Below are 20,833 nucleotides of genomic sequence, written 5' to 3' on the forward strand. Positions count from 1 at the left end.
GCTGCATCCCTCCCATCTCTGCCTCCGGCTTCACGGCACATCTTCCTTATGCTTCTCTCTGTGTCCCTGTGTCTGAGTCTCCCTTGCCATTCTTTTATAAAGATACCGGTCATTGGATTTAGAACCCCTGTCATCCAGTTCAATCTCATCTAACTAATCACATCTGCGAATCAGGTTCCTTCTGCGGTTCGGGATGCACATGGATTTTGGAGGGGGTACTGTTCAACCCGCCACAAACACTCAGCTCTTATTCTATGCTGGGTACTGTCCTAGCACATTGCAGGTGCCCACTCAACAATGCTAGGAGCTAGGAGCTATTATGATCCCCATTTACAGATGAGGAAACCAAGGCACTGAGAGGCAAAGTGACTTGCCCAAGGTCACACAGCAGTGAGTGCCACTGTAGGCTGCTTGGCTCCCACGTCCATGGTCTCAACCGCGCCTTTCCCAGCTACTCCACTCCCGGCTGAGGGATTCTGGGTAGGTCGCTTCACTCTTGGAGACTCAACTCCTCTGTCTGTAAAGGGGACAAATAGCGCCTACTTCATAAGCTTGTTGTGGGGATTCCCTGGAAGCCCGTGGCACGTGTAAAGTGCCTGGTACACAGCCAGCACAGAGTAGGTGCTTAGTGAATGGAAGCTCATAACAGTCATCATTCTTAATGTCTCTATTATTTGCAAAGGCTAGGACAAGCCTGGGGGCTGGAGAAGGAAATCTGGGGACAGGATACCTGGATTCTGGGCTTGGCTCTGCCCATAGACTTCCCTGAGGTCTCTGGCAAGCCACTTCCTCTCCTTGGGCCTCAGTTTTTTCCTGTGAGAAATGGGCCCAATCAGCCTTGACCTGCTGGCTCACAGGGCTGTGAGGTCCAGATGGTATGACTCAGCAGAAAGGCCAGGTCACTCCCCATCCTCACATGACCCCAGTGACAGGTAGGGAATCTGAGGGGGACTTTTGGGGGGGCGGAGCCCAACCCTGGTGCCCCAGGGCCCTATTGCTTGACCAATGCCTCTTCTGAAGCAGCCATCCCGGCCTCTTGGTACTGTTGACCCCAGCCAGGCTACAGGGATCGATCGGAGCTGGCCTTGGGGCTGTAATTGGCCCCAGCCGAGCAGGGCAAACACTGAGGTCACCGACAAGCCACAGGCCCCTTCCCCAGCCTCAGTTCACAGCTACCCTGGGCAGGGAGGCAGTGGCCCTTCTGTTGCTAGACCGAGCCTGTGGGATACACCAAGGCAGAGGAGCCTAGAGCCATGAGGAGCCTCGGGGCCCTGCTCTTGCTGCTGAGCGCCTGCCTGGTAGTGAGCGCCGGCCCTGTGCCGACGCCGCCTGACAACATCCAAGTGCAGGAAAACTTCAACGTCTCTCGGGTGAGGCTGCTGCTGTCTGTGGTGGGGTGGATGTGGTGGGGTGGCTGTGGTGATGGGGACTCCAGGCAGATGGGCCCTGCTGAGCAAGTGCTGCCTGTCTTGGGGTCTCAGGCTTCTACTCAGATCATCTGGGATTATGGGATCCTTTGAAGGGACAACTCTATCCCCTGCCATTCTGTGGGCCTCTTGGCTGACATTCTATGAGTCAAACATCCTCACCTTCTGCACTGTCCTCGTGGGCTCCAAGGGGAATCCTTGTGTTAATGGGAACCCACTCCAGAGAAGGCTTTGTCCTGCCTGCCACTACTCTGCAGCCCCCGTGCAGGCATCCAGCTTTGCCCAGACCTCTCTGCCCACCCCACTCCCAGCCCTTCCTTCTCTAATGACTCCCCCCTCCCTGTAGCATCTTTCCCTTAGCTCTTCCTGCATCCCCTGCCACATCCGGCCTGACTGTGGACAGACACCTGGGGTGGCACAGGGTGGACATGTGGCCAGCAGCTTTCGGGTTGGGCATGTGGGGCTTATGGGAAGAGGTGGAGCAGGACAGAGAATGGGGTTGGGGGACATTCAGAGGCTTGGGCACACGGAGAGACCTGGACTGGGGCAGGACACTCTCCTGCGAGTGTGGAGTGCCAGAGCTGCCTTCCAACCCCCACTCTACCCTAAATCCCGGGGTGGCTTTGAGCAGACCCTTGCCCATCTTCGGTTCAGTCTCCATGTCTGTATAAAGGAGATGTCAGAACCTTCTAGCTGTGGTGTCGTGTGAGTTTTGTTTACTTTTAGGGATAAGGAAAGGTCGTGGCAGAGGGGCAATGAGAAGCAGGTCCCTGTGGCAGTCTGGGACACAAAGGACGTGGGGCACATTGACCTGTTCTGCAGGAGCCTGAGGGCTCCTTCAGCTGTCCTGTGCGCTTTCAGGAGGAAGAGGCAGCAGGCCTGTCCTGAATGACCCCATCATGTTCATCACACTTCTGAAATACTTCCTAACATGGGTTTGTGGGCTGCCTTGCGAGGTGGGGCTACCCCATCACTGAAAGAGTAAAAGACAGGACTCCAGCTCTTGGGGAGCAGTGGTTGATGAAGCTATGGAAAGATCCCACATCTCGATAAAGTAAGCCCTTCTGCAGGGCAGGTTGGGACCCCAGTTGCACACCTGCTTCTCCGGGCTCGCTGTGATGCCTGGAACTCCACTCTTAGGGATCTGTCCTCCCTTGAAGGTGTGTGGCCTCTGATTAGTCATAAGACATTATCCCTTAAAAGGATAAGTCATCTCGAGGAAAAGGAGGAGAAGGAGGAGGAGGGGGAGGAGGAGGAGGAGGAGGGGGAAGAGGAGGAGGTGGTGGAGGGCAGGGAGCAGATGTCAGCCAGGTCTGCTTTGAGGTCTGAGACTGGTGCAGACCCCCAGAGCTCGCCTGCCTCCTAGATCTATGGGAAGTGGTACAACCTGGCCATCGGTTCCACCTGCCCCTGGCTGAAGAAGATCATGGACAGGATGACAGTGAGCACGCTGGTGCTGGGAGAAGGCGCTACAGAGGCGGAGATCAGCATGACCAGCACTCGTTGGCGGTGAGCATTGGGGTGGGGCCAGAAAGCTGAGAGAGACCAAGAGACCCACAACCTTCCCAGCCCCGTCCATCCTGGGAAGTTGCAGATGTCTGCTTCCAGCCAGGACCTTCCTGCTGAACCCCAGATCCCTCTACTCTCCTCCACCAGGACCGCCCTTTTCAGGTGTCCTATCTATTCCCTGAGGGCAGTGTGGCCCAGCACTGTGCCTGTTCTGCAAACTGCTCCTCCCCCTTGGGCACTCCTTAGCCCAGTGTGGGCACTTCAACTCCCCAGGGTCCCAACCTGGGAACTGGGCTCCTCTCTCCCCTGTCACCCATCATCAAGTCCTGCCCATTGTCCTCCTAAATCCCCCCAACCTGCTCACTTCTCCCTTCTCCACTGCCACCACCCTGGTCCAAGCCACCTCTCTTTCTTTCCTGGTTGTCTGCCACAACCTCTCTACTCTTTCCCCATCTCTGATCTCCACCCTTCCACCCCATCCACTCTTCACCCAGTAGCCAGAAAGACCTTTTGAAAACTCAAATCTGCTCGAGACCCTTCCATGACTCCCCACTGCCCTGGGAGTAAGATTCAAACCCTTGATGTGGCTTTCCAGGGCCCTCCCAGAGCCCAGAACTCCCTGCCACACACTCTGCCATGTACTCTGAGTCTACCCATGTGGACCTTCTTTCGGTTCTGGAACTCTCACGCCTCCAGGTCCTTGCGCCTGATGTTCCTTTTACTGGGAGCACTTCTCCTCACTTCCCTGGGCTAATTAATTCCTGTGGATTCTTCGGAACTCAGGCTTCATGTCACCTCCTCCAGGAAACCCTCCCAGACACCCAGGTTCAGGTTACCGGCCCTTCTTTGTGCCGGAAGAGCACCTCACACATCCCCCCATGTGGTACTTCTCCCACTGACTGCATCTGCCTCTCGCCTGCCTGCCTGACCCACTCAATTGCAAGCTCCAGGAACCCCAGGGGATGGGGTCTGTTTTGCGCTCTTATGTATCCCTGGCATGTAGCACGGGGCTTGCCACATAGGTGCTGCCCAATAAGTGTCCATTGGATAAATAGTGCTCATGGTAGCAATAATAGCTAATACATATATAGTGCTTCCTCCAAGTTCTTTACATATGTGTCAGTTGATCCTCACACTAACCATGTGAGGTAGAAACTATCATGATCCCCATTTTATAAATGAGAAAACTGGGGCAAGAGAGACACAGAACAATACATGGATGAGTGCAGGAATTCATCACTCCAGCTCCTCCTGCGTCAGTATAATGTGTAGATTTGATTAAGGAAGGCGGTTTCAGTGCTATGGCACGGATTGGTTTCTTCTTCTCTGTCCCTCCATCATATGGAAAATGGGAGTCTCTCAGGGCTAGTGTGAGGATTAAATAAGACCTTTGGAGATGTTCATTTCCAAATTAGAAAGCAAACAAAACCACACAAACAAAAAGACTCCCCAAAACCAAGGCATTTGGAAAGAGCCCTGCAGGAGGGTTGAGTGTCAGGACGATGATCTCTACCGGGAGTGACCTTCCTTTTGATTTGTTCATTTCTAGGAAAGGTGTTTGTGAGGAGATGTCTGGAGCTTATGAGAAAACAGATACTGACGGGAAGTTTCTCTATCACAAATCCAGTAAGTGGAGTGGAAGACATGCACACTCTCTCCTTTGCTTGAAAATACCTTGATGTCCTCAGCTCCCCCTGCCTCTGTAACCGTTCCTCCCATTTAGCTGAGATGTCATCTAGCCTTCCCCCAAACAACTCCTCCTCTTCCTCCTCCTTCTCCTCCTCTCCTCCTCCCCTTCCCTCTCTCCTTCCCTGCCCCCCTGCTGCCCATGCCCGGAGTAGGGTGATGGTGCTGATTTCACCAGCCTTCATGTTTTCTTAGGCACCTCCTATCAGTTGATAAAAATTTAGTAAGCATCTACCATGTACAGTGGGCATGATGCAAAGTGAGAGAGGAATTTGGACATGAATTTATTTGTTAGTTCAGACAATGTTTATTGAATATGCTCTATGTGCCAAACAATTGTGTTAGGGCTGAACTTATGAATGTTTGGCTGGATAGATGGATGAAAGAAGAAATGATTGGTAACTGAATATATGTAAAGAATAAATGAGTCAATCAGTCAGTTGCCTAATAGGTAAATTGATGGAGTGATAAGGGAAAGAAGGAAGGAAGGAAAGAAGGAAGGAAGGGAGATGGATTGATGTATGGAGAGGATAGATGGATTGAGTGATGGTGGATGAATTAATATGAGTACATGGAGGATATAGATGGGTGAATAGGGAGAGACTGAATATGGATGAATTGATAAATGGAGATATGGAAGGCACGGGTGGATAGATGGATGGATGAGGAGATGATGTGTGAGTAAACAGGTGACAGACCTCCAGCTAGAACAGTCTTCTGACTACTGATCCCTTTGGTCTGCCTGCACCTCCCACGCAGAATGGAATATAACCATGGAGTCCTATGTGGTCCACACCAACTATGATGAGTACGCCATTTTCCTGACCAAGAAATTCAGCCGCCGTCATGGACCCACCATTACTGCCAAGCTCTACGGTAATGGCTTATTACTAGATGTGCCCACTGGAGTTAAGGGTGGGAAGACATTGATTTATGGACAGTGGAGTGGGTAAGGGCAGGGAGTTTTGCTTTTTCTTTCTGACAAAACTCCAGTTTGGAGAAAGGTACAATCATTGAGTCTCCCTGGGGGAGGTGAAATTCCCTTTTTTTGATCTCTAAAATTCCAGGCCCAGAGAATTACACAGCCTCCAGGCCCTTAAAAGAACCAGTGGGGGCTGGGGGCTGTGGCTCACACCTGTAATCCCAACACTTTGAGAGGCCAGGCAAGAGGATTGCTTGAGGCCAGGAGTTTGAGACCACCTTGGGCAATATACTGAGACTGCATCTCTACGAAAAATTAAAGAATTAGCTGGGCATAGTGCATGTGCCTGCAGTTCCAGCTACTCAGGAGGCTTAGGCAGGAGGGTCACTTGGGCCCAGGAATTTGAGGCTGCAGTGAGCCATGATTGGGCCACTGCATTTCAGCCTGGGCAACAGAGCAAGACCCTGTCTCAAAAAAAAAAAAAAAAAAAAAAAAAAAGGGATCGAGATCGAGACCATCCTGGCTAACACGGTAAAATCCCGTCTCTACTAAAAATACAAAAAAACTAGCTGGGCATGGTGGTGGGCGCCTGTGGTCCCAGCTATTCGGGACGCTGAGGCAGGAGAATGGTGTCAACACGGGAGGCGGAACTTGCAGTGAGCTGAGATCGCGCCACTGCACTCCAGCCTGGGTGGCAGAGGGAGACTCCGTCTCAAAAAAAAAAAAAGGGGGGGGGGGGGAGAGTCCTCCGTGGGGACTCAGGAGACCTGGGTGGGAACCTAGGCAGGCCCTTCTTCCTCTTGGGAGCCTGTCTTTCCCTAAGTGTATCGAATAGATTCAATTGCATCAATAGTTTTCAAATTTTCCATAAGGGAAAATCACTGGGCAAAATCATTTCAGGCCCTTCCACTCCAGGCACCTGGTGGTTCTAGGTGTCTCCTCTGCTTCCTCCTTGCAGGGCGGAAGCCGCAGCTGAGGGAAACCCTCCTGCAGGACTTCAGAGTGGTTGCCCAGGGTGTGGGCATCCCTGAGGACTCCATCTTCACCATGGCTGACCGAGGTACATAGCAACCCCCTACCTCAATATCCTGTCCCCTCTTCATCCCTTGTGGGCCCCAGAGACCATCCCAGCCCCTGGGTCCTTACTATAATCCTCTGAGATAAAGAGGGGCCACAGCCTCCCCTCTGTAGTGAATCGGGAAGCCAATGGATTTGCTCCAAGTCTCACAGCTTATTCTTAGCAGAGCTTAGACTAGAACCCGTTCAGTGTTCATTCTACTGTCATGTGTCTCAGGGAGGTTGTAGCCAGAATCCATAGATACCTCTTCGGAGGCAAATAGTTTTGGGACTAAGAGGATGGGCTCAGGAATCAGAGTGTTACAGGATCCTTGGGGCATTGCTTTTCTGGCTGTAAACCTCTGTGGCTGGTGGTGCCTTTGCCTGAGTTTTGCTTGGGTCTGCTGGGCTTGTTCCACCCACTTGGCCTGGTAGATTATGCTATGCTTGGCTCATGCTACTGGCCTGGATCCCACACCTACAAGGGAGACTGCGACTCAGGCATGAAGCGGCAAGGCGTGTATGAGTGAGCGTGGGGTCCAGCCACTGTAGTCAGACATGCTGGCTGCTGCCATGGGGTGGGCAGCTCCAGGTGCTGGCATGGGTGCCAGCACTCTGTAAGGGTGTGGCTGGACCAGGTGTACCACAAGCAGATCTCTCAGCTGGCACCAGGGAATGGAGTGGTGCCTGGAAGCTTGGAGATGCCAGGAACTGCAGGGCCCCAAAGAGGGAGTCACAGTCCTGGCTCGGGGAGCTCCCAAGTCTGGGCTCCCCAAAGGACCACAGCATTTCTCTCCTTCTCTTCACCTGCAATGTGGTGAGCAAGGGGCATGTTTCAGCCCTGTTTGTGTTACAGTTAGCCTTGCCATTTGATGGGTCCTAAGCTCTTGTCCTGTGACCAGAAAGAATGAGGTATGCAGACAAATGTAGGGTGAGCGAGATGAAGGGGAGCTTTCCTGAGCAACAGAACAGCTTGGAGGGGACCTGCGTGGGCAGCTCCTTTCTGCAGCCAGGGTGTTCTGATGAGTGTTCAGTTCCTAGCAGAGCGGAGACCCGGGAATGGGAAGCTCCTCTCTGCAGGCAGGTCATCTGCTGAGGCTGCAGCTCTCAGCAGAGAGGAGGCCCTAGAGTGGGTGTCTCCTCTCTGCAGGCAGGTCATCCCATTGTCTCCCCTTGTCTCTCTGTCCTCTCTTTGAATCTGGCTGAGCCTGGGGTTTTCATCTCTGTCCTTTTCCTCAAGTCTGGCTGAGTCTGGGATTTCTATGGGCGCTCTGTGTGCAAGTTTGTACTGACTGGCCCATGGGCAGCCATGGGTAGGCCCAGGGAAAAGCACCACAAGTTCCCCATCTGGTTCATGGGACTGGTGGCCCAGCCCCCAGGCTTCAGGCCCTTCCCGGCTTGAAGGTGGGGCTTCACCGGGGACCAGCCTCCTTCCACTCAGGAGCCTGTCTGCCTTCTGTTGCTATTCATGGCACCCAGGCTATTCATACCAAGGGGCGCCTCCAGGCCAGTGCCAGCTGCCATCAGCCCTCACTTGGCCTTCCTCTCATGCTTGTTGACACCCAAAGTCTGGAGGGGGCTGAGGCAACCGGGAGCTGGCATGTCAGCACTGCCCTGAGCGTGTGCACACCTGTCCAGGCTTCAGCAGCACCCTGGCTCAGACCTGCTCTTGCTCCAAGATAAAGCAGGCACCAACAGCAGGGAGAAGCCAGGCAGTGGGAGCAGTCATCCTGGAGTCTGCGGTGGGCAGGGGACCTTCCTGGGCCTCTGAGAGTGCAGACATGCCTGGGTCCACAGCCACAGCAGCGCAGCTGCTGCTGCACCTGGGGAGCTCCTGCCCCACCAACTCAGAAGGGGCAGGGCTCCCACTTGTGCCCAGCTCTCACCAGCTCAATGGGGTGTGCAGCCCCAGCCGCACCCCCTTGCAGCCTGGGGCAGGGGCTGTTGGTGGGCCCAGACCGGTGTCTAGGGCTGGGGTGACATCGTGACACGCTCCCTCCATGGCCGCAGCACTCAGGGATGGCCTGAGGCTCCCCTTGCCTGGCTCGCAGCCCTGCCCAAAGGGTGCCTCCAGGAGTGGATTGTAGGCCCCAGGCCCAGCCATCCAGAGTGTCAGGCTTGGCGGTCACCCCAATGTGGGGTGGACCCTGGGGACATGGCCCCCGGTGGCTTCACACAGAGCCTCCTCCCGAGGCACAGGAACCCGGTGCCCTCAGTGGGGTGGGCCTGGTGGCCGCACCACTGGCTGGGTCCCTGAAGTGGGTGCCACTCCCATTTCCTCCCCCAGGCCCCCGAAGCATAGCCCCAGCTCCACACCCCAGGCCCAGCCCTGTGCTCTGTGTGCAAGCACAGCAATGCCCTGGGCCCAATTCTGCCCCAGGCGCCCTCTCTGCCCAATTGTATTGCTCCCCTGCTGGCAGGTGACTCAGCCCAGCCCCACTGTGACGGCCCCCAGGGTGGCAGGCTCCAGGGGCTCCCAGAGGTGGGATCCGGGGACTGTCAGCCTCCTCCCCACGACCTCTCTGCAATGATGGTGGGCGAGAAAGGCAACATGGGGCCAGGGTCTGGAGTAACAGACCCTCGTGCCTCCCTGCTGCAGCTAGTGTGATGGCAGCGGACACTCCGGATGGCCCACTGCTGCCATCGAGAGCACCTGGATTCAAACTTAACTGTGTGGCCTCTGGCTAGTCAACCTCTCAGGGCCTCATTTCCCTCATCTGTATATTGGGCATAATAACACCTTCCTTAGAAGTTGCTGTAAAAGGCAATGCAATATAAGCACAACAGCACTGTGCTCATAAATGCTCAGTGTTAGCTCTTGCTATTCTTGCCATGATGCCGATAAAATGATGCTAGTGGGGTGGGGTGGGGTGGACAGATGGTAATGATGGTTCAGTCACCAGTCCGTTGCTTTTCCAGTGAATGGCCTTGAGCAAGCCACGCAGGCAGGACCATTCATGAAGTGGACTAAGGCATGACAAGTTCCCAGCACGATGCTCACCAAAGAAACAAATCTGGGTCTAGGATGGCCCCTGAGCCTGGTCCTGTTATTCACTCCTCTCTCCTGCTCTGTGGCCTAGGTGAATGTGTCCCTGGGGAGCAGGAACCAGAGCCAATCTTAATCCCGGTGAGTGCCTGATCCCCCGACCCCATCCCACGCCTTCCCACCCCACTCTGCCCCAGGCATGCTGCACACTTGATCCTGCTGCAGAGGGAGGCAGAGTCATGGGGAGGGGTTGAGAGGAGGCAGTGATGGGCATGAGTGTTGAAGTCAGACTCACTGGGGCTCCATCTTGATTCTGCCACCTGGGCTAGTTGCCAATCCATCTGGACCTCACTTTTCTCATCTTCGAAACGGGATAATTACACTTACCTTCCAGGCTTGTGGTAGAATTTAATGACATACAGAAAAGTCCTTAGCACAGTGCCTAAAACTGTCTAAAAGAAGTAAAACACTCAATAATGAAATAGTAATAATAATGAAATAATGATATTCAGTCCATGAAAATAAATCAATTGATGTTCCTAAAAATCAGCAAACCTGAGAACAAGCAGCTTCTCAAACCATCTCTTTTCCTATGTTGCCTTCTGATTTTGGGGCTTTCTTACGCTTCCCTTTTATTTTCCTGCATTTTGCCATATTGATTACACGTTCTTCATTCTCTTTTCTCTGATTATTTGGAAAATCATATATCCTATTCTACCGATGTATGTATGTACATGGGTATATGTGTGTGTATATCTATGTGTGTATATCTATGAATATATATGTTTATTTAGAAAAATATTCTTGAAAATTGCAAAACTATAAACCCCCCACAAAAAGACCAAATGTCCTTGTTCCTATGTGGAATTAACAGTTAACACATTAGGTATTTGTTCCTATATTTTAAAAGAAAATGACTATTGATCTTACAAAACTAATAAATGGTCATTATGAAGAATTAAAGGAATGTAGAAAAGTATAAAGATAAGTAAATTTTTTTTTTTTTTAAATCTCACCACCTCAAAACTATCAGCAGTCACACAGTTTCTGGAATCTTGCCACACATATGGATAAAAGGACTTATAGAAAAAAGGACAAATGGATGATCAAATTTAGATATACTGTTATTAAGTGGGATTATGTTACAAGTGCTATTTCTAATTTTTAAAAGCATTAATTGTGGTTTTATTCGAATTTTTTGTTTAATTGAGACAGAGTCCCACTCTGTCACCCAGGCTGGAGTGCAGTGGCATGATCTTGGCTCACTTCAACCTCTGCCTCCGAGGTTCAAGTGATTCTCTTGCCTCAGCCTCCTGAGTAGCTTGGATTATAGGTGCCCACCACCATGCCTGGCTAATTTTTATTTTATTTTATTTTTTTTAGTAGAGACAGGGTTTTGCCATGTTGGCCAGGCTGGTCTCAAACTCCTGACCTCAGGAAATCCACCCACTTTCGTCTCCCGAAGTGCTGGGATTACAGGCGTGAGCCACTGTGCCTGGCCTTCTGAATTTTTTCTTAAGGAAACTGAAGTGGAGTTCTTGAACTTCAAATAAATATTTATTCACAAGAGGATTTATGTCTTAAAGATTCTTCTAACGTCAAGGTGGTAAAAAGACATTAAAGAGGCTGCCATCACTGTATATTTTTAAAGATTATATTTATTGTCTCCGTGATTTGAAAGACAGACAGGAGCACTCTCTTTGAGAGTGAAACTCTGTGGCAACTCTTCTTTCTTCTGTCTTTTTCATTGTCTAGATCGATACCATTCCCGTCTTCTCTGTCTCCATAATCCCATCTTTTAGGAGTAGTTCTCTATTTTAGTGGATTCTGTTCTTACCTTTAGGGAATATAACCACAGCTTCTCTGTTCCTGAGTTATTTATTCCTATTATTCTCTTAATTAGTGCCATTTCTTTGCCAGGTGGTGTTTTTGAGGAGGGTTCATGAGTGTTTCAGTCCATGAATTCTCCCATGTTTGAGAAGGTCTGTCAGTTTCCTTCATATTTGATGCCATTTTGCTTGTTTGCAACAATCTTGGGTCGTGTGTTCCTTCCCTTAGAACTTTGCATATGTTACCCCATTGTTCTCAAGTGCTGATTATTGCTATGAAAAAGCCCGAGACCCGTGTGATATTTCTTCTCTTTGTAGGCAATTTGTTTCTTCTGTTAAGATGCCTGGGAAAACTTTATCATTAAAATCAACATCTTAACAAAACCTGTCTTGATGTTGAAAATTCGGTATAAAAATTTATTGGGGGTTGGGCGCAGTGGCTCATTCCTGTAATCTCATCTCTTTGGGAGGCTGAGGCAGGAGGATCACTTGAGGTCCGGAGTTTGAGACCAGTCCGAGCAACATAGTGAGATTCCATCTCTACAAAAAGTGTTTGTTTTTTTATTTGTTTTTTAAATTAGCCAGCTCGGTGGGTGGCACTTGTAGTCCCAGCAACTCTGGAGGCTAAGGAGGGAGTATTGCTTGAGCCCAGCAGGAGTTCGAGGTTACAGTGAGCTATGATTGTGCCACTGCACTCTAGCCTGGGCAACAGTGAGATCTTGTCTCTATTTAAAAAAATACATCCTGGGCCAGGTGTGGTGGGTCACGCCTGTATAAAAATGCAAAAATTAGCCGGGTGAGGTGGCGCATGCCTGTAGTCTCAGCTACTCGGAAGGCTGAGGCAGGAGAATCGCTTGAACCGGGGAGGCAGAGGTTGCAGTGAGCTGACATCGCACCACTGCACTCCAGCCTGGGTGACAGAGCAAAACTCCGTCTCAAAATAATAATAATAATAATAATAATAATAATAAATAAATTATAATTAATATAATTATTAATATAATTATTAATATATTATATTAATATATTATTATATAATTAATTAATATAATTATTAATATATTATAATTAATATAATTATTAATTATTATTATTATTATTATACATCCTGGAATTCAATGTTCTCTTTTCATGTACAGATTATATTTCTTCTGTGTTTGAGGGATATCTCTCTTGGTATCATTGAGTTTATTTTCCATTCCCTTTGTTGGGTTTTGCTACCTCGGGAACGCTTGTTTTAGCATCTGGGAGCATCTTTGCCTTCCACATCTACTAGTTTCTCCCCAGTTGCTTTCATGTCTTTGTCTTTTCCATCTGCATTCACTGGGATTATTACCAGTCTCTCTTCTATGACATTCATTGCATTTTTAGCAGTCATTTCCTTCTGCAGACAGTCATTTCATTCTGTTCCTTGCTATTTCTATTTCTAATTTATTCACTGGCTCTGAATTTATGTTGTTTTGGTTCTCAATTTGTTTCTGTAGGCTCGGATTTCTTCTTTTCATCTTATTCTGTTGTTTTTGCTCATGCCTGTAATCCTAGCACTCTGGGAGGCTGAGGCAGGAGGATTGCTTGAGGCCAGGAGTCACGACCAGCCTGGGAAACATAGTAAGACCCCATCTCTACACACACACACACACACACACACACACACAAACACGTGCGCATAAATGCATGTTCTAATTAAGTAATTCTATAGCTTGAAGGCATTGAGGAATTTCCTTCTGTTTCTTGAGTTCTGTTTTCTTCTGGTGTCACAGGTTGGGTTCCCCAGGACCAACACCTGTAGGGGAGAAAGCATGAAGGCAGGATTGGGCAGAGGAAGCAGTCCAGCTGCGATGCAGTTACAATGCCTCAGCCAACACCACAGGGACCTCTGATACTTCAGAGATGTCCCAAGATGCTGCAAAGGGGCTGAGTCCTAATACCCCTGTGTTGATCAGTCTGGGAGGTGGGCATGACCTTGGGTGAGATGACTCTTTTAACTGCCACAGTCCCCAGGCTGACCCCTGGGAGCTGTCTGACAGCAGCACTGTCGGCGACTGAGGAAGTACATCCATTGCTGAGGGGAATCCAAGCAGTTTATGAAAGTGTCCACCACAGTCAGGCTCTTTCTCTTATTCAGGTTATTTATTTTTTTATTCACTTCCGAAGTGGGTTTGGGTAGTTTCTGTACCATTTCTCTTCATCTTGCTCCTTCTTAGTCAGCTTTATGCAGATTTTCTGTTTGTTCTGGTACAGTGGGAAGTGCCATTTACTCCTTGGCCCTCTTCCCAATAAATATGAGCCCACTCCCACCTCCCCCCAGCCCCATCCTACTTTAGTGTAAGATCTGGGTATTTTATGTTTCATCAACTTTTGTAAAGTCCAAGGAAATGGTGGGGGTGGCGATGGGGTGAGGAGCTGCCCCGAGGTGCACGTGCGTGTCTGAATACCATCTGTGTGTTTCCTGGGGCTGCCATAACAGAGAACCACAAATGGGGAGTTAAACAACACCGATGCGCTGTCTCACAGTTCTGGAGGCCAGAAATCCAAGATCAAGTTGCTGGTAGGGTTGGTTCCTTCTGCGGGCTTCGAGAAAGTGCCGTGCCTCTCCCATGGCCTCTGGTGGTTTGCTGGCAGTCTTTGGTGTTCCCTGGCTTGTTAAAAGCATCATCCCAATTCCTGCCTTTATCTTCACAGGGAGTTCTCTATGTGTGCGAATCGCCCCTGTTTATAAGGACACCACTCATATCGGATTAGGGTCCACCCTAATAATCTCATCTTAATTTGTTGCATCTGAACAATCCGATTTCCAAATAAGGTTACATTCTGAGGTTCTGGGGGGTTAGGACCCCAGTATATGAATTTTGGGGGACACAGTTCAATCCATAACATCCTTCCTCTGCTTCTGTTTGGAAGGACTGCTGAATGTTCTGGATGGGGCCCATTATCCCTGGAGAGGGGGGGCTGGTGTGATATAATCCATCCCACAGCAACGTGTCCTGGAGCACTCAATTGCATAGCCCTGGAACTTTTACTGCTATTCCTCCCATTCCATGAACTCCATTTTTGCTTTTTACTCCTTTCTCTCCAAAAGGCATTTTCACTACTCCTCTGTCAGGAAAGGAAAGGGATGGAGTGCCCCTCAATTTTCTCCTTCTGGATTTAGAAGTATTAGGAAAAATTATAAATCTGATGACATACCAGGCCTAGAGGTTGGAGGGCACAGCTGAGCCATTCTATTCAGTTCCAAAATGTCTTGTGTTTTTTTCCTTGGTTGCCAGTTTTAAAGTTTTTGGCTTTAAGTGGGACTCCTTTCTTTGTTTGAGTGATACTGATGACAATTTGGGGACTGGGGTTATGCTTTTAAACTCATTTTTTTGGCTAAATATTAGGTTTTGGGGGGAGAACTCTAGAGGAGAGTTTCAATTTGCTATTTTAATTCAGATGTCAAGTAAATCTGTATTTCTTTATCAATGTCAAGAATGAAACCACAGCTAATGACTCCCCTTGCAAAAGAGTGAAATATAGCACACTTCTATTTCCCCTGTTTCTCACCATGATTATCCTTTCAGATTTTTCCCCATACCTGTTTTTGTGGATATGATCGGAAATTGTTTACATTTTCTACCTTTATTTTTTTAAAATAATTGTTTCTAAATATTTCCAGTAAATCGCGTAACCATGTTAGCAATTATTTATTATTTAACTCTATATTTTATTGGCTTTATACCTTATCATTATTTCTTTGCCATTACATCTTTAATTTCTGGCATTTAGATTCCCTTCTCAATTGGTGGGACTATGTCTACAAGTAATTTTTTCAGGAAAGATACATGGGTGGCAAATGTCTAAATCCTTGCAAGGCTGAGAATGTCTTTCTGTGGTTTTATCATACGGCCAGTGGTTTGGATGAGTGCAGGATCCCAGGGTTACAATCTTTTCCCTCTTAAAACCCTCAGATATTGCTCTGGGGCTTCTGTCATTAAATGCTGTCATTTACTCTGAAGGCCACCAGGCTCTTTATTCTTTGTCCCTAGGAATGTCCAAGAAGGAGCTCTTCACTAATTTTGCCGGATTCCCCTTTTCCCTCTAATTGGGCAACTCGAATCTTTCTTCAACTCAAAAAAAGTTTTCTTTTATTATTTCTGTATTGATTTTCTCTCCTGGAAATCCTATTATGTGGGTTTATTTCCCATAGCATAGAAACTGCACTTCATCATCTCTATGGTGTGGTTAAATTCAACATCATTTTAATGTTCAACAATTTTCTACTTTCACATACTCATTTCCATCACTGTAGGCTCCTGTTATACGAATGTATGCCATCTTTTTTTGTTTGTTTGGTTTTGTTTTTTGGATGCATATCATCTTGAATTTCAGGGAAGGTTTAAGTGTTCTTCTGTTTCTTACTGCCATCAACCTGAATTCCAGAAGATCCAGAATATCTCCCATTTAGTGAGGGTATTTCTTCAGCCCAACCCAATTCTGGCAGCTGCAGTTTTTAACTTGTCCCACGACTTTTCTCCATTTCTCTATCCCCATCAAGGAAAGCCTATATGCCACCAGCTTAAGACTGGTCTGGAAGACAGAGAAAGTCCCTGACAGTTTTCACAGTGTTCTGTTGCCCCTGAAAAGGTGATGAGAAATTTTGAGATTACTACAGCTACCTTCTCAAGTTCCAGGTCTCACCTGTGGGCAGGGCTACTGCCTACTGGCCAGCAGTTTCCTGCTCATCTCTTCTATAATTGCCTTGGGATCCTGCCTCAGGGACTCTACACCCAGAGGCCCTCTTGACAGCTTTGGCAACCTGCCCTGCTCTGCAGTCCCCACCACCACAATAAGGAGTTAGGATCAGTTCCAGGGTCCCTTCTTTCTCTCTGGAATTTTTTTTTTTTTTTCTGCAAGCAGCTGATGATGATCTGGTCAGCACTTCCTGTAAACCAGTTGCACCTGTGCTCTGCTGTGCACCAATGCCTTCACATCTTTAGTGTGAGGGTGCTGCTCTCCCCTGGTTTCAAACTCTGGGAGATACCCTTTCTTCATTACTATATTCCTTTAGGCACTTCAACTAGAAGTTGGATATGGGGCTGTTGTCATACCTCATGGTTTTGAATTTCACTTCAGATCAGAAATCTGTCCTCTGATGCCCATTCAGGAATTCGGGTTGATACTTTTGGGAAAGCAGTCCTTTAACCAGTCTAGGAGCTGTGTTCCTACCTACACCCTGATTCCCAAAGCAAGTTGTTCATGTATATATTCCAGGGTTACAGGAGACAATAATGGTAAGGGGTCTGCAACTGCTTCTTCTCTTTCTCTCCCCCGCAGAGAGCCCGGAGGGCTGTGCTACCCCAAGAAGAGGAAGGATCAGGGGGTGGGAGACTGGTAACTGATGTCACCAAGAAAGAAGGTAATGAGCACCTGCCTTTTCACCGCCTCCCACATCCCCCCCGCCATACTCCAGAAAGGAAGGGCCAACAGTTGACTCACGCTGGCTGCTCTTATCACTGCAGTCTCTTTATCTGTTAGAGACTCAAGGGCTAGACTGAGAAAAGGCAAATCAAGTACTCTGCACTCTGCCAGAGGTTGTGGGGGCAGAGAGAGGAGCAAGAAGCATGGTCCTGAGCTTGAGATCTGTCAGCTCCATGATGAGAAGCTGGTTCTTGCCCTGTCTGTATGACTGTGTGGCCTCCTAGCCTTGGTTTCCTCATCCATATTATGGGATAATAGCCTGTGGGGCTGAACATCAGGGCTTTTGTAGAAGCAAGTTGGGGAGGGACATGGGAATGCTTTGTGCAGTTGACAGTGTTCATGAACAACTTCCTCTCCAACTTAATCAGCAAACACTGAACCCTGCTCTGCCCCAGCCCCTGTGCTGGGCACTGGGATCATATAGACCACTTGTGTCATTTTGGAACTTCTGGTCTAGTGGGGGAGGCATCCAAGGGAGAAGGTGATGGACCCAAAAGGAAGGGTCAGCTAAAGGGCTGGGGGAGCTGAGAGGTTGGTGGGGTGAAGGGATCAGGAGGACTTCATGGATAAAGGGGAAGTCACGCGGTGTCCAGGCATCCAGGTAAAGTTTTATGGAGGGTGGCATTCTAGGGGGCAAGGAACAATGGGAGCAAAGGCAGGGTGGATGGGACTTGGTGAAAAGATCAGGCTGGCGAGTGTGGGTGCTGGTGAATATGTTATCAACTACTATTAGAGTTTGGGGGCAGACAAGACCAATACAGGGGGACAGTGGGCCTGTGGTTCACTGGTAACTCCCCATGACATGGAGTGGAACGGGCATTGGTTTTGGAGACAGGGTTTTGAATCTTAGCTCTATGTGATCCTGGGCAAGTTACTTCACCTCTCTGAGAGTCAGTTGGCTTATCTAAAAAGAGTTGATAATCCTTTTAGTGAAACTTAAATAAGATGGCACATATCAAGTGCCCAGCCTGATAATGGGTACACAGTCAACACTTGGTCAGTGCTGCTGGTCTGCCCCTCCCTAGATTCCTGCCAGCTGGGCCACTCGGCCGGTCCCTGCATGGGAATGACCAGCAGGTATTTCTATAATGGCACGTCCATGGCCTGTGAGACTTTCCAGTATGGCGGCTGCATGGGCAACGGTAACAACTTCATGACAGAGAAGGAGTGTCTGCAGACCTGCCGAACTGTGGGTGAGTGCGGGGCCCCACCCCTGTGCACTCTGCACCCTCAGGACCCTGTTCCTCCAGTAAACCACCTGTGAATTGGAAAGGTAGCTAAGATAGGGCATTCCAGTGGCAGAACTCCAGGCAGTTTCCTGAAATCATAGGAATTCCACCTTTGGATGTGGAGGACCTCGGGCAAATAATTTTCTTTCTGTGGGCCTCAGTTTCCCCATCTGTCAAAAAGGGATGAGGTGTTCTAGATGAGCAGGGCCCTCTGGCTCCGCAGTCTCATGTATGTCTGATCAGCAGTCACAGGGTTTCTCATGTTCCATGCCTCTCTCCACTCCACAGCGGCCTGCAATCTCCCCATAGTCCGGGGCCCCTGCCGAGCCTTCATCCAACTCTGGGCATTTGATGCTGTCAAGGGAAAGTGCGTCCTCTTCACCTACGGGGGCTGCCAGGGCAACGGGAACAAGTTCTACTCTGAGAAGGAGTGCAGAGAGTACTGCGGTGTCCCTGGTGATGGTAGGCAGCCCTGCAGGGTGCCAGGCTGGGCTGAGGGGCTGTTGGGAGTCGAGGTGGGAGAGCCCTGGGAGGAGTAGGGGTTTGGAGAGCTGAGTTCTGGACTCTGTTGTGCAGCCCATCTACTCTCTGAAATGGGGCCGAGCCTGGGGCCTTACCCCAGCTGGATTTGGGCCTTGGGGAGGTACTAGCCAGGCACTGGCAGAGGGTATGCAGGGCTGACTGAGGAGTGGTGCAGAGCTGGGTTCTAATTCTGCGCCTGCAACATTGAGCAAGTGCCAATCTGAGTGTCAGTATTCTCTTGTAAAATGGGACAAAACACCTGCCTCCCAGCCTTCCCAGTACCTGACGCGGAGTTAGTACTCAGCTAACAGCAACTGCTACTACTAATGACGACAACGATACAATGACAGTAATAGCATTCCAGGGAACAGCAACTATTCAAGATGCTGGTGCCTTGATTTTCCCACTGGAAAATGGCACCTGCGGTAAACCAGAAGAGGAAAAAAAAAGCTGATCATTTCGTGGAATGCCCTTTGGAGATAAATCATCAGCAAGCAGAGGTTACTGGCCCCAGGCAACAGCTGCCTTCCCTCCCTTGAGTGTCCCTGCCCACAGACCCCTCCCTGAGTCTCTCTGTGTCCACAGGGGATGAGGAGCTGCTGCGCTTCTCCAACTGACAACTGGCCGGTCTGCAAGTCAGAGGATGGCCAGTGTCTGTCCAGGGGTCCTGTAGCAGGCAGCGCCAAGCAACCTGGGTTCAAATAAAAACTAAATTGTGAACTCCTGAAATTCTGTGTCCTCATTGTTCATCGTCATCACAAATGTAACAGGGTGGCGGAGGGAAGAAAAAGCCAGGGTGGGGCCATATGCAACCCCAGCTTTCCCCAGAAGTGAAAACTGCGTTGGAAACATAATAGAACTATCTTCAGTACATGACACTGGCTATGCAAATTATGAAACAAATCACAGTTCTATTTACAATAGTGTAAAATGGGATTATTTTGTTTTGTTTTAATAAGGCTAGGAAAGAAAGGAGGATGAAGCTCTGGGGACTTGTTTCTGGGAGAGGTTTGATGGGTCATCAGTGACCCAGGCTCAGAAGAAATAATTGTGCCCTGCTGTGCCCAGGGAGCTCAGGGCAGACAGCCCACAAATGCCTGAAATAATTCCCCTGTCCTTTGCTGCACCAAACACCTCCCCAAGGTTTCACTTCGGCTGCAGCCACATCCCCAGAACCAGCTGCCTGGAGCTGGAAAGCCTCAGCTGTTTCTCTGCATGGCCCTGGAGAGCCCATCCCCTGGGACCTTTCCCTGGAAGGAAAGTGCTCACTGGCCTTCACCTTGTGTCCAGTGCAACTGCTGGGCCCCTGCCCAGGGCCAGAAGCCCTCGGTCTGGGCTGGCTTCTCCTCACCCTTGGGTAAGGGAGTAGGTGGGCTGTCTAGAGCAGCCCAGGACAAACTTGGCCCAAGAACACGACTCCAGGAGGCTCCAGTGTAGACACACGGGCTTTACAAACATCTGATTTATAAATATCTCTTGCTAACTGCATCCGCCCAGAGCCCCGATGGCTGCCGTAGCTGTAGAGGGATTGGAGGCCCCAGCTTTGTGTGTTCTGAAGTGGACAGATGACCCTGGCAGAAGAAACCCAGGCAGGGCCCTACCTCCTCCTCTCTGTGGGTGACCAGCATCCTAAGGGCCGGTGGCTAGTTCAGTCCTGGGTTTGCCCCTTGTGCCCTTAGCCTGTTGGCTTGAGGGACCAGGAAGGAAGGAGGGATTCCATAGTTCTGGTTGAGGGGAGGAACCTGGAGACAAGGATTTGGGGATAAAAGCTTTGCAGTCCCCTGGGTCAGACACATCAAGACCCTCCCTTTGTCTCCCCCAACATCCAGAGTGTGGGGCTTACAGGTCCCAACAGAGAAGACTGCCTTGAGGGGCAGCATCTGTGGTCCCGGCCCAGACTTTCTGGGCAGAAGCAGGTCGGGTCAGGTGCAGGGAGACAGGCAACTGTCCAGGAGAAGTGAGAGGCCTCCGGCCTGGGACTAACAGAGGTCCTCCCATCCTGTGTCCACATCCTGTTCCTTCCACACGTGCCTCCCTTGCCAGGGCCCACCAGCCACAGCAGTTTGAAGGGGCCATGTTGAAGAGTGACATTTTGAAGAGACTTGAACTGAAAGATAAAAATGTTTAAATTGGAGGGTGTGAGCTGCAGATGGACAGGCCAGCGTCAGCTGGTGGATGGACACGTTGCTCACGAGATTTTTTTTAAATTTTAT

The 20,833-nt window shown here is 49.6% G+C and overlaps 1 protein-coding gene across 1 annotated transcript; it reads left to right on the forward strand.

The window, feature by feature from the left end:
* Positions 1–1,000: 1,000 nt before the first annotated feature.
* Positions 1,001–19,349, forward strand: AMBP (alpha-1-microglobulin/bikunin precursor). The gene is made up of 10 exons (XM_050761035.1): positions 1,001–1,370; positions 2,794–2,936; positions 4,486–4,562; positions 5,382–5,498; positions 6,503–6,604; positions 9,681–9,727; positions 16,726–16,807; positions 17,895–18,062; positions 18,387–18,560; positions 19,206–19,349. The coding sequence occupies exons 1-10, from the start codon at positions 1,254–1,256 to the stop codon at positions 19,235–19,237; spliced, it is 1,059 nt and encodes a 352-aa protein (XP_050616992.1). The 5' UTR covers positions 1,001–1,253; the 3' UTR covers positions 19,238–19,349.
* The last annotated feature ends 1,484 nt before the right edge of the window (positions 19,350–20,833 follow it).

This window comes from Macaca thibetana, chromosome 15 (assembly GCF_024542745.1).
Source record: "Macaca thibetana thibetana isolate TM-01 chromosome 15, ASM2454274v1, whole genome shotgun sequence".
NCBI lineage: Eukaryota > Metazoa > Chordata > Mammalia > Primates > Cercopithecidae > Macaca > Macaca thibetana.

Bases quoted from the DNA above. Each gene is read 5' to 3' on its own strand.
- AMBP (XM_050761035.1), top strand. From the start codon at position 1,254: ATGAGGAGCCTCGGGGCCCTGCTCTTGCTGCTGAGCGCCTGCCTGGTA. The intron at 2,937-4,485 runs GTGAGCATTGGG...GTTCATTTCTAG, and splicing joins ATGACCAGCACTCGTTGGCG to GAAAGGTGTTTGTGAGGAGA. The intron at 18,561-19,205 runs GTAGGCAGCCCT...CTGTGTCCACAG, and splicing joins CTGCGGTGTCCCTGGTGATG to GGGATGAGGAGCTGCTGCGC.